Source organism: Lissotriton helveticus, chromosome 12 (genome assembly GCF_964261635.1).
Source record: "Lissotriton helveticus chromosome 12, aLisHel1.1, whole genome shotgun sequence".
Lineage (NCBI taxonomy): Eukaryota > Metazoa > Chordata > Amphibia > Caudata > Salamandridae > Lissotriton > Lissotriton helveticus.
This window is the reverse complement of record NC_136073.1, coordinates 776,265,142-776,282,936: the sequence shown is the minus strand read 5'-3', so window position 1 is coordinate 776,282,936 and position 17,795 is coordinate 776,265,142. Positions and strand designations below refer to the sequence as shown.

At 44.5% G+C, this 17,795-nt stretch overlaps 1 protein-coding gene across 1 annotated transcript in view; it reads left to right on the top strand.

Annotated features, from left to right (window-relative positions):
• Positions 1 to 17,795, top strand: part of ATP8B2 (ATPase phospholipid transporting 8B2) — a 446,999-nt gene that overhangs the window by 220,388 nt on the left and 208,816 nt on the right. Inside the window, exons 10-12 of the mRNA XM_078669640.1 lie at positions 9,597 to 9,755; positions 13,368 to 13,456; positions 14,629 to 14,825. Of these exons, the coding sequence (XP_078525766.1) occupies positions 9,597 to 9,755; positions 13,368 to 13,456; positions 14,629 to 14,825 (445 nt within the window). The remainder of the gene's footprint in view (positions 1 to 9,596; positions 9,756 to 13,367; positions 13,457 to 14,628; positions 14,826 to 17,795) is intronic.

Genomic DNA, 17,795 nt, shown 5'->3' with positions numbered 1-17,795 from the left:
GGTGAAGGAGTGCAAGATCTGCCGGACTTTCCCCTCCAAGACCATCAAGGATAGAGAAGGGCGCCTTCTATTGTGGCTCAATAGACTAAAGAACAAAGATGACCCTGTCTCTGAGGTAGGAAGTTGTGGTTCCGGCTCTTCATTTCTATCAACTAAGAGGAAGGCTGAAACTGATGTTTCATCTCTGAGGGCGAAGGTGGTTAAGAAGTCTAAATCTTCCCAGGATGCTCCTGGGCCTAGTTCTTCAAGTAAAGTTATCCCACTTTCCAAAGGGGATTCTACGCCCTCTAAGAAGTCTGGGACTAAGACAGTGCCTAAGAAATCTTCTAAATCTGTGCCTCCTCAGTTGCCATTATTGACAATTTCAACGTCAAGGAAGGACTGTGTTTCTTCTCATGTGGCCACTTCTACCACCTGCACTATGACTTTCTCCTCACCGAAGCCTACACTTGTCATGTCTTCAGCTTCTTCGCCTACACTGGTTCATGTCCAGATTAGGCCTATCTCGTCGTCTACAGTTGCCCCGACGACGATGGCCAAGGTACCGTCGACGATTTTGTCATCTTCATCTTTGAGATCCCCGTCGACGATAAAATTGGCACCGTCGACGAGAACATCGACGTCGACGGCCCTCCCGTCGACGGTAAAATCCTCGTCGACGACGAAGACTCCGTCGACGATGCCCCCGTCGACGACGACGGCGAAGCCCCCGTCGACGGCGACGGCGAAGCCACCGTCGACGACTTCGACGACGAAGCCACCGTCGACGGTCTCGACGACGAAGACACCGTCGACGGCCTCGACGACGAAACCACCGTCGACGGCCTCGACGACGAAACCACCGTCGACGGCCTCGACGACGACACCACCGTCGACGACCTCGTCGACGAAGAGATCCTCGTCGACGGCAAAGCACTCGTCGACGAAGCTACTGTCTACGACCCCGTCGACGACCCCGTCGACGACGATTCCGTCGACGAGACAGCACTGTCAGCAGTATACAGACGTCCCGTTGACGCCGCCTCTTTCAAGCTGCACTACTTTGCAGGTTTGGTCTGCGCAGACAGCAGGGATTCCATTGCCATCTCCTGCGACTACTGCTACTTTATTAAAAAAGAGAGCTACTGTGGACTCTATTTCTACTACCATTGTGGTGCCTGACAAGCTTTTGGATTCAGATGAGGAGGGATCCTATGAAGACGAAAATTTTGGGCCAGCTAGAAGTCCATCCGAACTCCATATTAAAGTTCAGGAAGATGTTGAGGATAACATGGAGGACGTTCAGCCTGCTCCGCGGGCTGACAGACCTGACACTGATAGGCAACTGCCTGAAGATTTATTCCGCAACTTGCAGTACATGCTCAGTGACTATTATAGACGTTTCCCACCTTCTGAGTCTGGTGACTCAGTGATGTCTACACCTTTGCCGCAGGGAAGGCCTTCCCTCTCTCCGCGGACACGACCAAGGGCTTCTAATGCGTTGGAGGACAGTCGCTCAACGTTGCCTACGTCACCAGTTTCATCTCCTCAGCCACGAGAAGAGGAGCTCTCGGAACAGGAGGATCAGGAAGAAGGAGAGCTGAATGAAGCCTCTGAATCGTCGGAGTATGAGGATTACAATGCGAACACACCCTCTCCGGCGGAGCCTACTGTTTCTGAGTCCCCACCCGTGGACGTTGCCTCATTTCACAAGATCATGGATAGAGCAACTAGGAGGTTTCTAATAACCATGGAAGCTAAACAAGAAGACTGCTTTTTGTATGATTTTAAATCTACCCCTCATAAGCAGAGTTGGACCATTCCAATTATAGATTTTATCTGGAAGGAGGGTCTTAAGATCATGGCCAAGCCGAATTCCTTACCAGCAGTGCTCCCTAGAGTAGATAAAAAATATAGGGCGCCTACTACTTCTCCAGCATGCCTTGTCGGGCAAGCTAAAGCCGATTCTGTGGTGGCACAGGCAGCGCAGAAGAGATCTTCCAACCCTACGTCTCAGGTCTCTGTTCCTCCAGACAAGGATGGGAGACGCCTTGATTCCATTGGCAAGAAGGTTTCTACCATTGCAGCCACGACCATCCGGGCCGCAAACTCCCTCGCCATTTTAGGGAGATACGATAGACAGATGTAGTCGGACATCTCACCGTACATGGACAAGCTCCCCGAGCCTGATCGCACTGAGGCCAAGAAAATCCTTCAGGAAGGAGAGTGTGTCTCCTCGGAGATGATTGACGCTGCTGTGGACGTTGCTGCCACTGCCTTTCGACAGCTTGCGGGTGCAGCTGTTCTTAGACGGCAAGGATGGTTACGAGCAACCTCCTTTAGGCAGGAGGTTCAAAACAGAATCATTGACATGCCTTTTGATGGAGAGTCACTATTCGGCAAACATGTTGATGAGGCCCTGGAGGCAATAAAGAAAGACACTGAAACAGCACGTTCACTGGGTACCCTTCAGTACCGGAAATCTTCCTTTCGTGGCACAAGAGGAAGGGGGAATTTCAATAATAGAGGAGGATACGCCCAACAACGCTCTTATTCCTCCACCCAGGGAAACCAAAGATTTCAGCCTTACCGGCAACAAACCTATGGACAAAAGAGAGGAAATTACTCTCAACCTCGAGGAAAATCTAATTATCGAGGAAGAGACAACAAGAAATGAGGCACGCATCCTGCCACCACTTTGTGCCAACCCGAACCAAATTGGAGGACAAATATCCCAACACTACTTAAATTGGTCCGAAATTACTACAGACAAATGGGTCCTGGATGTAGTAGCCAGAGGACACATTTTAGAATTCGTAAAAATCCCCCCAAATTGCCCCCCAAAAGGACCCGATCCAGCGCACCTCAAGGAGCTATTCGTCCAGATCAACACCATGATCCGGAAAGGGGCAATCGAAAGAGTGCCTCATCATCAGAGGGGACGAGGCTTCTACTCAAGATTTTTCCTTGTTCGCAAGAAGTCAGGAGAGTGGCGCCCCATCCTCGACTTGCGAGCATTGAACAAGTTTCTGAAGAAACTCACATTCAGGATGCTAACACTTCAGGAAATCCTCCAATTTCTTTCGGCGGGAGAGTTTTTGGCAACACTCGACCTTCAAGATGCATACTTCCACGTACCGATTTTCCCACGGCATCGGAAGTTTCTCAGGTTCAGAGTGGCTGGCAGGGACTTCCAGTTCAAGGTCCTCCCATTTGGCCTGCGTTCAGCCCCCAGAGTGTTTACGAAGATGCTGGCCCCAGTAGCGGCCCATCTTCGGTTGCAATCGATTCAAATTTATCCATACCTGGACGACTGCCTTATCAAGGCCAGTTCTTTCGACACGGCTCAAGATCACGTTCAAAAAACTTTGTCTCTGATGCAGAACCTAGGTTTCTCAATCAACTTCGAGAAGTCTCGTCTCACACCTACAACGAGAAAGGACTTCTTAGGAGCGACACTGGACACCAACCTTGCCCAAGTATTCATTTCAGAAGAAAGACAAGTCAAGATTCAACGACTCGCGACGACATTGTCACTAAGAAAGTGCGTTTCAGTACGCATATTCAAGTCATTCCTCGGAATGCTTTCTTCCTGCATTCTGCTCACTCCCAACTGCCGTCTTCGGATGAGACCCTTACAGGAGGAACTCAGCCGCCAATGGATCCAAGCCACAGGATCTTTCGAAGATATCCTCCACATTACACCTCGCATGCGACAAGCAATCGCATGGTGGACCCACCGATCCAACTTACAAGTGGGATGCTCCTTCCTCACGGAAGTTCCCAGGTTCATAGTGACGACCGATGCATCAATGACAGGCTGGGGTGCACACCTCCAAGGCATGACGGTCAGCGGGAAGTGGAACCAGGTCCAAATGAAATGGCACATCAACCGGTTAGAGTTACACGCCATATTTTTAGCCCTGAAGTCCTTTCAAGCGACTCTGCAAGGTGCCACAGTCTTGATACGGACACACAACACCACCTGCATGTATTATCTAAACAAACAGGGCGGGACCAGATCAGTCCGACTATCTCAACAAGCACAAGAAATATGGAGTTGGGCCTTGACTCACGATATTCATCTGTCAGCGGTCCACGTTCCGGGGATTGCGAATGTATTGGCGGACTCTCTCAGCAGGTCCGGGGGCTGCACTCACGAGTGGGAACTTCATCTCCCATCTCTACGTCGCATCTTTCAGATGTGGGGGCATCCGGACTTGGACTTGTTTGCAACCTTCCAGAACCGGAAATGCCCATTCTTTGCAAGCTGGGTTCCCCACAAGGACTCGTGTGGGGATGCCCTTTCGCTGAACTGGAATCAAATATTCGCGTACGCCTTTCCACCGATACCTCTGATCCCGAAAGTTATCAGGAAAATGAAGAAACAGCCATGCCGGTTGATCTTAATTGCTCCTCGATGGCCCAGACAATACTGGTTCCCCGAACTACTCCTTCTCTCGGAATGCAACCCTATACCACTACCACGCATTCCGCAGCTTCTATCCACCCAGCAAGGCAGGGTATACCATCCGGACCCGAACTCGCTGAAATTGTCAGCTTGGCTCCTCAACACATGGAATTTGCACACCTAAACATTCCACAAGATTGTCAGGAGGTGCTTGCAAAAGCCAGAGCTCCATCCACGATCAAAACATACAAACTCAAGTGGAAACGGTTCTGTGCATGGTGCCAAGCTAATGACTTACATCCCATTCAAGCAACACCAGAACAAATCCTTCCTTTCTTTCTGCATCTAGCCAGACTGGGTTTGGCGCACTCTACTCTTAAGGTCTTCCTAGCAGCCATCTCTAGGTTTCGCCAAGATGGATCAAATCCCTGTTCTCTGTACGGATCATCCAACAATTTTTCAAGGGCTTATTTCGCATGTTTCCGCCGGTCCGAAAACCTCCTCCGGCATGGCATCTGAACATCGTCCTATCTCAGCTCATGCGACACCCCTTTGAACCGATTCATAAGGTGGACCTGAAATTTCTGACATGGAAAGTATCGTTGCTCCTGGCTTTGACATCTGCTAGGAGGGTCAGCGATATTCAGGCGTTTACATCTAAGGCACCTTTCCTTCAATTCACCACGGACTCAGTGGTATTGCGCACTAATCCCACATACATGCCTAAAGTACCACTGGACTTTCATCTTAATGAACCTGTTGTCCTTAAAACATTCTTTCCTAACCCACAGTCTACGGCTGAGAAAGCACTGCATTCTTTAGACATTAGAAGATGCCTTCGATTTTATCTCTCCAGAACTTCGGCCATCCGCAAGACAGACCAACTGTTCGTGGCTTATGGCCGGCAACGCCGGGGTTGTGCTGTTTCAAAACAGACCATTGCTAGATGGGTCTCCTCTACGATTGGACTTTGTCACCAACAGGCTGGTAGGCCCTTACAAGCCTTGCCAAGAGCACATTCAACCAGGGCAGTTAGCTCTTCCACTGCCCTTTTTGCTGGTGTGCCACTTCGACAGATCTGCAGAGCTGCCACGTGGTCTAGCAGGCACACCTTTACTAGACACTACTGTCTGGACTCGGCAGATGATGCAGATGCTTCGGTTGGGAGAGCAGTGCTTCGCAATCTTTTCAAATAAGGTGAGCCTCTGTTTCCACCTCCTCATTTATGCTCTTTAGACGTTTGCTCAGAACATGTTGATTACTGTTATGCATGTCTCCTTTACTATATACATGGGTATATTTAATTATATGCATACATGATATTCTGACGTCTACGAGCGTTATAATGTGAGTACTGCTTACTATTCTGATTCAGGCATGTGAATCTATGAAAGACACCCCTAATACTGGAGAAGAACAATAGTTACTTACCTGTAAACAGGTGGTTCTCCAGTATTGGTGTCTTTCATAGATTCACATGCAACCCGCCCGCCTTCCCCCAGAGACTCTCTCGAATAGCATGGGACTTCACTCCTGTGCGAGAAAATCTGAGAGCCTGAGCCTCTGGTGAGAACATTCTGGTGGGTGCTGTCGCCTGATTGGCTGCAGTTTGGACTAACACATAATGACTTAGATAGTCACGAGAGTGGAAGTTTTTTCTACTGTAGCTGGGGCTACTTACTTCCTGGTTTGGTATTTCTGTTATCTGCTATATATTTTATGGCATTTTATTGCTTTTTTATATACCGTGAGACTCCTACTCCGACGACGGGGAATGATTCAGGCATGTGAATCTATGAAAGACACCAATACTGGAGAACCACCTGTTTACAGGTAAGTAACTATTGTTCTTAGCGCTCACTTCAGCCCGGAGGGTTAGTGAAATCCAGGCTTTCACAATTTCAGAACCTTTTCTACATTTTTCTAAGGATTACGTTACTTTGCGAACAAATCCAAAATTTATTCCTAAAGTACCGTCTCAATTTCACCTGAACCAACCAGTAAGGCTAAAGACCTTTTTCCCGGATCCAGTTATACCGGCAGAAAAGGAAAGGCTTTGCACTCACTTGATGTGAAACGTTGCTTGAAGTTCTACCTTCAAAGAACTAAAGATATAAGAAAATCTAATCAGCTATTGATCGCTTATGGTCAAGCCACAATGGGACAAGCCGTGACAAAAGCAACGGTAGCCAGATGGTTATCTTCTGTCATACAATTTTGCCATGATAAAGCCAACAAACCTTTGCTCAGAAAGGTGAAAGCACATTCCACCAGAACTATGTCGGCTTCTACAGCCTTATTTGCTGAAGTCTCACTGGAGAACATTTGTCGTGCTGCGACATGGAAAACTGTCCACACGTTCACGAAGCACTACTGCTTACAATCTGCGTCGCAGGACGATGTAGCAGTGGGACAAGCTGTTCTTCAACATCTTTCATTAAGTTTAGACTCTTAATGGTCCTCTTATTGCATTTATGAATATAATCATATGCACTGTAATGTTTCTGGTGGTCAGATAATGTTTCTTAATATGAAGTATGTTACCTGACTATATTTTTCATTCAGAAGGTTTCTGCATTTTTATATATTTACATAGTCTACTGCTCTATAACCTTTTGAATGTGTGGGGGATATGTACAGTTACGCTTTGTCTCCCACCTTCCGCAAACAACATTATTGGGCTTACTGCTTACTATTCTGATTCAGGCATGTGAATCTATGAAAGATACCCCAATACTGGACAAGAAAACAAGTTACTTACCTGTAACTACAGTTATCCAGTATTGGTATTTTTCATAGATTCACATGCACCCACCCTCCTCCCCGGCAGGACAGTTCTCTAATGGGGAAGCCTACTTCTCACTTGTGCTAGGAAAATCTGAGGAGAACTGCCTCTGCTGGGAAGGTTCTAGAGGGTGCTGGCATCTGATTGGTTGGAGCTATTTTTAGCTCTTTTCATATAATGAGGTAGATAGGCTACTAAGCTTTGGACCTACTGTCTTGTCAGCCTACTACAATCTTATTCTAAGTCACTGCTTTTATATGTATTTTTACCGTGGGACTCCCGCCTCGGCGACGGGGAATGATTCAGGCATGTGAATCTATAAAAGATACCAATACCGGATAACTGTAGTTACAGGTAAGTAACTTGTTTTCTTCCTAGTTACCCATTACACCTCCCTTGTGAGAAGTTTCAAGGTATCGATTGTTGTAGCAGGCAGTTGCTGTTTTGCCATCAGTTTAAACACTTGCAGTGTAACTTCGCTTGTGAAACAGTAACATTTCACAGACTGCCTTCAGAGTGCGTAAGCTTGAATGGAGCCCCCCCGCCACCCTTCTGATTTTGAAACAAGTACCCGGAGGCAACACTCGATGTTTTGCACATTGACCCTTTAATAATGCAACGTTCGAGCAACTTCAGAATTATGCTGATCTGTAGGGATACCTGTAACAAGGGAAAGGACCAGGACCTGTGTCATTTTTGGCGTCTTTATATTACCGTTAGACCAAACTATTTATTTTCATTTGATCTGGTACTTTATACCTTTTCTTCAACTTTTTAAATCTTTATAGTATGTTCAAAGCAGAAGTGACATTAAAGTCTATATGCAGAAAATATTTATGTACATGTGGTTCACAAAACATTAATCAACAAAATTAAGTGTGTGGTACACAATATAAACACACATCATTGAAAAAATCATAAACAAAACATCCTCTTCTTGATAGTCTTGTTACATTTAGCATCACAATCCAAATATTCTTTTGAATCTACATATTCTTTCATAGACATTCAAAAGATGTTATACTTCAACATTTCAATTAAGGAATGAGGGAACACTGGGAAGACATTAATGTCGTGATACATGGGAGTTTTCCTCTATATGTAGACAAAACTCACATTTATAGTTCCTCCGTGTTCTTATCCTATATAGTGATAAAGCCTGGCTTTATCAGTAGATTCAAAAGAATATTTGGATTGTGATGCTAAACGTAACCCAAGACTATCTAGCTGTAATCTAAAGACGCCAAATATTACACAGGTCCTGGTCCTTTCCCTTGTTACAGGTATTTATACGGCCCAGCCAGAACCCGGTCCGTCGGGCTTAACTCCCCTTGATACCCAGATCTGTAGGGATACGGCACTGCATAAAGGATGTAGGGAATATTGGCTGTGAGTTGCCTTTTTAATGCCTTTTCACTTGCCTACCTTTAGTGGTGTGAAACACACTGGTACCAGCATGCTGCACAGAGGATGGACGCATCCTTTAAGTTGCAGCCCTTTTGCTGTTTCTTACACACACTCACCTAGCACTATTTTCATGCACAACAAGCATTGGCATAGCCAATAGGTCTCGCCTTTGGGACCTTATAAGTGTTTAACCATGCAGCAGTTAATGTTGTTGCACCAAGGATATTGTGCTGCATAACTAAATACTTATAAGGTCCCAAAAGCGAGACCTATTGGCTATGACAATGCTTGTTTATGATGTGGATGTTAGTTATCTACTCAGTTGATGGACTTTAGGGTGTGAAAAATGAATCCTGAGTTAATTGCTTGTTTGATTTTTTACTCCCTCTGTAATGTATCCAGAAACACTTGGTTTGTGGTGTACCTGTTTATAATAATGTAATCGATCTTTCACTATCTGCCATTTTTCCTACTTTTTTCAATCCCTCTTCCTCCTTAATCACATCTGTTAAGTATATTGGAGGTAGGGCAACTATGTGTTTTATTGTCAGTTTGTCCTCTAAAACAGCTTCTGTGTGTTTCCAAATATTTGTCCTCTCTGAATCTGTATTGCTTTATTTATTTATTTATTTATTTATTCAAAGTTTTATATAGCGCGAACAAGATCCTTACAGATATCAGAGCGCTTCACATAGACAGGGTAGGGGCAGTAGGAATGAACAGAGATAATGGGAGCAGTGTAATAGTCATTAACATGGTAATAATAACATATTCTGTCATTTCTCTGTTGCCTCCTATGTTTTTCTTAGTGCTGATTTTCATGTCGATCCTAGGTTATTCTCTTGTTCTTCTCATGCATTACTCTCACTTGCCATATCTTATTGTTTTTTTAATCATTATTGCCCTTCTTGTATCATTCTCTCCACAAAGCATCGACTTTTACACTTTCTTATCCCTCTGAAATCCCTCTTAATGCCTTGTCTTTGACACTTTCCCCGTCTCTCATTCTCTTAGGCGAAGTGATCTGCGAGCCTCCCAATAATAAACTGGACAAGTTCTGTGGCACTCTGAATTGGAAGGATAACAAATATTCACTGACCAACCAGAACATGCTGCTGCGCGGCTGTATGCTGAGAAACACAGAGTCTTGCTTCGGGCTGGTCATCTTTGCAGGCAAGAGTAGGGGGAAGTTGAAAAATGGAGTGAACTCGGGTGAACATAGAATGTTTCTGTGTCATTGGTGAGAGGCTAGGGCGTCTTGGATACAAGGTGTGATGATGCAGGGTATCTTGCTGGCTGTTTCAGTGTGATGGTAGAGGGACTTTTCTTGGATGCATAGAAGAGGTAAAGGGACTTCAAGGTGACATTCTTTCTGCCTAAGTAGGGCACCCTGAATGCAACACAGTACACTATGCGAGTACTTTCAGACTCAGTTGGGATGTCATTTCAAACATTTCTCAATACTATTACCTTACTCTCATCTCATCCTAAGCCTCCCAACGTCTTCATGGCACATGTGGGTCTGGTATGCCTGAATCTTTGTTTTGGGAGTCTGCTTTTCTCACACCTGCTCTCTGACTGCCTTTCAGTTGTGTTCCTTCTCTGTTTATTTTCTCTTAGGCTTAATTTTAAGCATACTATCTACCCTTTATTGTGTTCTTGTGTATTTTTGTTGTTTAATTTCACTAATGTTGTAGGGCCCTTGTCTCTTCCTCATCATTCCATTGTTACTGCTTCTCTCTGTATCTCTCTTACTCTTGTTACTTTAAAAAATATATTTTTATTAGATTTTAATAAGCAGTTACTACAACCGTTTGTAACCAGTCTTTTGTTTTTAAAGTGTTGACATGTATGTATTGGCCCTGCTGGTTTTGTTAGTTCATCACCCATTTAGAGCCTCTCCGATAGGACCTCCATGCATTTCATTTTTTCTCCCATTTCTTGGAGCAGCCCTTTCCGTCATTGACCACCCTCTCTGCTTGCATGCACCAGTCCATGTATTTTCTGCTAGTGATCGATATATGGTGCAGCTGCATTTCTCCACCACTGGGCTGTTCTGTGTTGCCACTATTAAGCCCAGTGCCATCCACAATTTGGGGCATTTCAGTACTTCACCTTATCCTCATATATTTAGTATGAACTTGGTGGTTCTTGCGATTGGGCTTCCTCTTGTTGATTTTGTTCATTTTTAAAACAAAAACATGGAATCCTGTGGGGATCAATTGCAGTATTAGTTTTTGCCGCAGGGAAAGAAATCTATTTAACACTGGGTCCTTAGAATCAATAAAATCAAGCAGTTTATTCAAGTATTACTATGATTGTCCATGTAGTGTTTCAACTTAACAAACAAGACCCCAGAGCACAGTGAAAAACAAAGAAGTCCAACTCATCTCCATTAAATAAAACACTAAATCAAATTATAAATTATTTTTCAAAATGTCTCCTTTCTTCCTTGTATTGCACCAAAATGTGGCTTTACAATGTATTCAATGTTCCATCTCCATGGAGGCAATCATGCCCTATCTTTGTTTTACAGTCTGCTAAATTCCTCCTGAACTTCTAGTGGCAGTGGTCTTCACCTTAATAACATCACGCTTCAACTATTACAGATTTCGGGTCATTCAGAATGTGGTTGCCCACCTTATCCTGACTGTGCCGAAATTTCTCTTGGTTAGGGAGGATCTTGGCTCCTTTCACTGGCTGCCAGTTACAAAGCTGCTGATATATAAAGCTGTTTGCATGGACTATCTGGCTCTCCATCATCAAGGGTCTGTGTCTTTTAGAACCGTTTTCCAGTGGTATACCCCTAAAAGACTGCTCAGATCATCCTCTCATAGGAAGGTGACTGTCCCCAGATTCCGCAAATAAGAAGTACAAAAATATATATTGAAACTAAACTCGGAGTGCACGATGAATTGTCCGGTGCGCTACACTTGAGATGTATTTTCTTCTTTTTCTATATATTCATTCTGATAATTCTAAAATGAATTTTATGAGACAACATGATTGTATAAAAAAATGTTTTTTACCAGATTTTATAGAGCTATAGGCTGGGTATTACTAATTATAATGATGCCACTGAAAACGTTAAGATGGCCTACACGTAAATGGAGCATTATGCATGAACTGCGTCATCTTCTATGTTTACTATTTTGTATTGCACTTTTCACTTTAAAATGGGGGTGTTTTAAAATGCTTACTGACAGTGACAAAGCCGGAGTGGCGAAACAAGTCTGTCAGAGCTGATGGGGGTTCTACACAAATAAAGAAAGATTCTATCACGAACTCCTGTGCGTGCTCCTGTTTGTGTCGGCTGACACAATTTTCGTCTTTGACTGTGCATGAAAACGCGGCTCACCACCGCGAGAGGACGCACCCAGGGCGAGAGGCTGTGACGGCGGTGAACTTTTGTGCTTTATATATATATATATATATATATATATATATATATATATATATATATATATATATATATATATATATATATATATTTTTTTTTTTTTTGGACTACCCCCATGGGAATTGGACATTGAATGAATTGTGCAACCACGTTCTGGTGCAAAATAAGGAAGGAGTCATTTAAAATATGATTTGATTTAATGTTTTATTTAATGGTGATGGGTTTGATGTATTTGTTTTTAACTGTGCTTCAGGGACTTGTTTGTGAAGTGGAAACACTACATGGACAATCTTATACTAATAATAATTGAATAAGCTGCTTGATGTGATTGATTCCAAGGTCCCTGTGTTATATTGATTTCTTTCACTGAGGCAAAAGTTAATACTGTGATTGATCCCCTCGGGGTACCATGTTTTTGTTTTGAATGTTTGCAGCCCAGGTATTTTGGGTTGTTTGGGCATACCCCTATATGTTTCGACATGATTTTGTTCATTTTGTCCTTGCTGAATCTCCCTATTGCCCTCTGTAGTGGTCCCATTTCCATTGCTTCTACTATGCGAATCCCCATCCGTCCTTAAATATTTTGATGCTATTTTTTTTCCTTCCTGCTACTCACAATTTGTTTCAGATATTTCATGATTTCCTTTTAATTGGCTCACTTCATTCTCACTTTTAATTGAGTCCATAAATTTGAAGTCTGTCTCCTTTTTTGTGCTTCCACTAGGGAGGGCCATACCTAGTGAGGGAAGTTGTACTGATTTCATTAATGTATAGTGTACGTAATATAGTATACATTGAGCACTCTTTGTCAGGGTACTGGATGACAGAATATCCATTGATAAGTTTGATACTTTGTTTGGTGCATAAATCTTAAGAACTGACAGGAATAGGAATCTTTAACATGATAATTAATAACTTACATAGCTTGTTTCGATTATTGCTGAAAGAACAGCGATTTTTAACATAGGATTCAAGTGTTTTGTTTCCAAACAGCAATTTCAGCATGTTCCAGAGCATGAGCGGAGATCAGAATGTTTTTCCGTCCATACTTGGTTAAAACAGTTCTCCTCGCTTGACCGCAAGAGCCTGGAGGGGACAGTAAGGCTGAAATATGGATTGGAATTGCATGGGGGTTTTCTGTTTATGAATGTTTACAGAAACCTCAGGACGATTGAGGGGGCAGAAGACTTCCTTTCATGTTGTGGGTGGGAAGGTGGGTTTGAATGTATGAGTGAAACCAAGCACAAGGTTTTATGCAGGTCTGCTAAATGTGGTTTCACATGAGAGGTGGGTTTTGACGGGAGCCGTTTGACAATGTTTTGAATCATTTATGCTTTGCTGTCACTTTCTTTTGATTTTGTGCTGATGCCTTGACTTTTCATTAGGGCCTGACACCAAACTTATGCAAAACAGTGGGAGAACCAAGTTTAAGAGGACGAGCATTGATCGCCTGATGAATACACTTGTTTTGTGGGTATGTAATCTTATACAATTGTTCTAGTTACAGAAGACCCAACCTCTAAATAGTCCTCCCAGTGCACTTAATTTAGTACTGTTTTTCAGTTTCAAAGCGTAGAGACGGTGAGCTCTGTTAAGTGCATTCTCATTAAAATTGGTTATTATCCTGGAGTACATGTGTAATTTCAATGGTAGACCGAAACCCAGCTCTTTTGAAGCACATCCGCTGTCTAAAATATCCATTAGTATTATGATAGAGAACTTCAAGTAGATAAACCGAAGTCACTGTCTCACGACATGAGTCACTTCCTGATTTTTGTGCTGGGGCACTGTAGTAATTTTCTGTCGAAGTCCAATAATGGACTTTGGAACTGTCAAGCAGTAACTCACTGTTCCCAGTTTTAAGTACATGATGATATGCGTTATTAGAACTTCAGAGACTATTATTCCAAGTGTTTCTTTTTAAGTTGATGAAAATATTTAACGTTATGTTCATCTAGACAGATGGTAAATCTACTAATGTCACATTTGAACTCTTCTCTGTATACCAAACATTTTTTCATGCATCATAATAATAAGAAAGCTCTTTGTGCCGGCGATTGTAAGTTCTTGAGTGTTGAGTATGATCTTGTGAAGAGAATTGTGGTCAAGTCCATAGAGATTAGAACTGTGTTGTTGGGTTCGTTTGAATCTCTGTGCATTTCTACCTTAATATCTTTTTTAGCTGCTGCTTTGCTTGCTTAGGTCCGTTTAGTAGTCATAAATGTATTAACATTATCTTCCTCATTTGACTGTTGACTTGGCCAAATGCATTGAAACCTTTATTCATTGTGGCAATGGTCATGCCCTTGATTGACATTACCTGTTTTTTTTTAGTCTGTTGGGCATTAAGTTACAAGAACTATCCTCTAGTTTTAGATGGGACAAAAGCAGCAAGCAGTATGTATCACAATTACCAAGTACATTTTCCCCCATTTCCTTGCAATATTTCCTTTGTAATCTTAAGTCTTCAGTTAATTAAAAAAAAAACCTTGGTTGTGTGATTTTCAGAGTCTCTTCTTTGGAAGGGTGTGGGTATTTGCTATCTTTATTGCAGGGCTAGGATATGACATCCACAGTGTTTAACAAACCTGTGGTCGAGTAAGCATAGTAGCAGTGTAAGATGAAACTGTCTCTTTCTCACTGTAGATCTTTGGCTTCCTGGTTTGCATGGGAGTGATGCTGGCGATTGGCAATGCTATTTGGGAGTACGAGGTTGGAGTGCGTTTTCAAATCTACCTGCTGTGGGATGCTGCTGTGGACAGTGCCTTCTTCTCTGGCTTCCTCTCCTTCTGGTCCTACATCATCATTCTGAACACTGTGGTCCCCATATCCCTTTACGTAAGGTGAGTGCCTATCTATGTTCTTCAGGCATGCACATGACAACATAAAGTCACTCCTCCTAGGTGTAATGGGCCTTCAACTCATGCAGATCAGTCATGCCCTTCGTAACTCATTGCACCATAGGGCTTTCCCCTAGGGGTTGTTGTTTCCCCAGGAAGATGACTCTATTGGTTCATGACATTTTGCTAGCTTCAGCAGCATCTATACAGAAACTGGAATTATTCATGGAAAATTCCACTTCTATAAATTATTTGCATAAATAACCCAATGGTGAAAAGTAATTTTATTATAAAAAATACTTCGATTCTGCTAGGCACTGCCATTTACAGGATACTAGATGTTATGTTATGTTAATGGCATTTGTAATGCGCGCAGCTGCTCCAGCGAAGGAGCGTCCCGGCGCCCGACAAGGTAGCCACACAACATAACTAGGAAACAGAATATTTTAAAATTAAGGTTTAGCAGTGCTGGAGAAACAAGAGGGTCTTAACGGCCTTGCGAAAGGCAAGCAAATCAGCAAGGGTCCGGATTTTCAGAGGGAGTGCGTTCCATAGTGCGGCTGCCCGCACCCTAAAGGAGCGCCCCCCAGCTCGACTGATTTTAAATCGTGGAGCTGATGCTAATTCCTGAACCGAGGAACGAAGTGAACGGCCAGGGATGTAGGGGCACAAAAGTTGGTGCAGTAGCGGGGCTGACGGTACCTTTAAGATCTTAAAGGACGTGCATAGCACTTTGAAGTGGATCTGCTGCCTGACCGGCAGCCAGTGTAAAGCGCGCAAAATGTGGGCGACCGAGCAAAACCTTGGGAGACCCGCAATTGCTCTGGCCGCTGCATTTTGCACTCTTTGGAGACGGTTGAGCTCGGCCTGGTTTAACCCTATAAAAAGGGAACTGGCATAATCTAGCCGAGTCAAAACCGTCGCCTGAACCACAAGTTGACGGGTTGCGGCATCAAAGTACTTAAGTGCAGGTCTCAAATTACGCAAGATACCAAAACAGCATGCCGCCGTCCTTTTGGTGTGGCCAACAAAATTGAATGAAGGGTCCAACCATACCCCCAGATTTTTAATCTCTGAGACCGGAATGGGGGTGGGGCCCAGCTCAGGAGGCCACCAGGTGTCTTCCCATAGTTCCGTCCGTTTACCAAAGACCATGACCTCTGTTTTTTTGGCATTCAGTTGGAGACAGTTGGACGTCATCCAACTGGCCACCGCCCGAAGTCCTTCTCTGAATCTTGGGGCATCCACCCCGGAGTCCCCGCTGATCGTGACCGCTAGCTGGGTGTCATCTGCGTACGACACCATGGTCATACCGCAGAGCTTCACAACCTCAGCCAGCGGCCTCACGTAGAGGTTAAACAGCGTGGGGCTCAGCGAGGAACCCTGCGGGACCCCAAGAGACAGAGGATGTAATTTGGACTGGTAGGGCGGGGCAGCCACACAGAAGGAACGATCCGCGAGAAACGAACGGAACCACTGGTGTGCAGTACCGGTCACACCTATCTCCTCAAGACGCCGCAGAAGGATCTCGTGCGAGACCGTGTCAAAGGCGGCGCTCAGATCTAACAAGACAAGCGCCGCCGTTTGACCTGCATCCAGAACTGCCCGCAGATGCTCGACCATGAATAACAGTGCTGTCTCCGTACTGTGGCCAGCTCGGAAGCCGTTCTGTGTGTCGTCCAGAGCGTTCGTACGCGACAGATGATCAGTGAGGGCGATGTTGACATGCACCTCTGCGAGTTTGGCTGGCCACGGGAGAAGTGAAATCGGACGATAATTCTCCGATTTACTAGGGTCGAGAGATGGCTTCTTCAAAATGGGCATCACTACTGCTTGTTTCCATTTCTTTTTTTTATTTTTTTTTTTATTAAAAACTTTTATTGAGCAATAAAATAAGAGTTACAGAGATGGGCCTACAACCACACGGGCTGGCCGCTAATAGCAACGCACAACATAAGTAGCGAACGATCATTCCCGTGGCCGGGCACAAGGAAGGTACCAATTATTGCTCGAAGCACAGGACAGGACATAACAATTTTTATATTAATCATAAAAACAACAAACTCTAAACAAGGCGAATGCACAGTAATCAAGTCAGCCCAGTAGGCGGAGGGGAAAGCAACTAATCAGGAAGACAAAAGCAAAGCAATGAAACTCGGCATGGCCGGGGGGGGGGGGCAGCGGGGAGGGCAGGAAAATCCTAAAACCATATGAAAAATTTTCGGGAACGTCAGCCTAGGGAGATAGGGTCACATCTGGAGTGTCAACCAAGGGAGGGGCACAAATATCTCCACGATATGCATTCCACTGACCCCAAATCTTCGTCCACGCCCTGGGTCTGCCCCTAGCCACATAGACGGTCTTCTCTCGGAACATGGACCAGTCCATGTTATCCTCCCACACCAAAACTTCGGGAGGTCTGGATGCGCCCCAAAGTTGCGCAATGTCCCGCTTCGCGACCATGTATCCCAAGGTCGCCCATCTGGTCTGGGCCACAGAATAGTCGGTGGGTTCCCACACGTTCAACAGGCATCGTCGGGCCTCAGGCCGCAGGGTAATACCAGTCACAACAGTCATCACCGCAAGCACATCAATCCAGTAGGCTGCTACCACCGGGCACTCCCAAAGAATATGCAGAAATGTGGCACTCATCCCACAACCACGCTTACATAAACCATCCGGGGAAAAACCCATCACAACCAGACGCGGACCAGTTACATACACCCGGTGGAGGATCTTAAGTTGAACCAAACGGAGACTGGTGGGGATGGCGACCTCTTTCGGAGAAGAGAGTGCCGACTGCCAATCCTCGTCATCCAAGTCCAATCCGTCACCGACCCAAACCTCCCTAAGTCGGACCAATAAGTCAGCGCGATTATTAATCAGTTTCTTGTAGATAAGGGAGATAGTGCTATCGGGCAGGTGTCCATCCAGTATACGATCCTCAAGGGGAGAGGACTCGGGCAGGGTCAC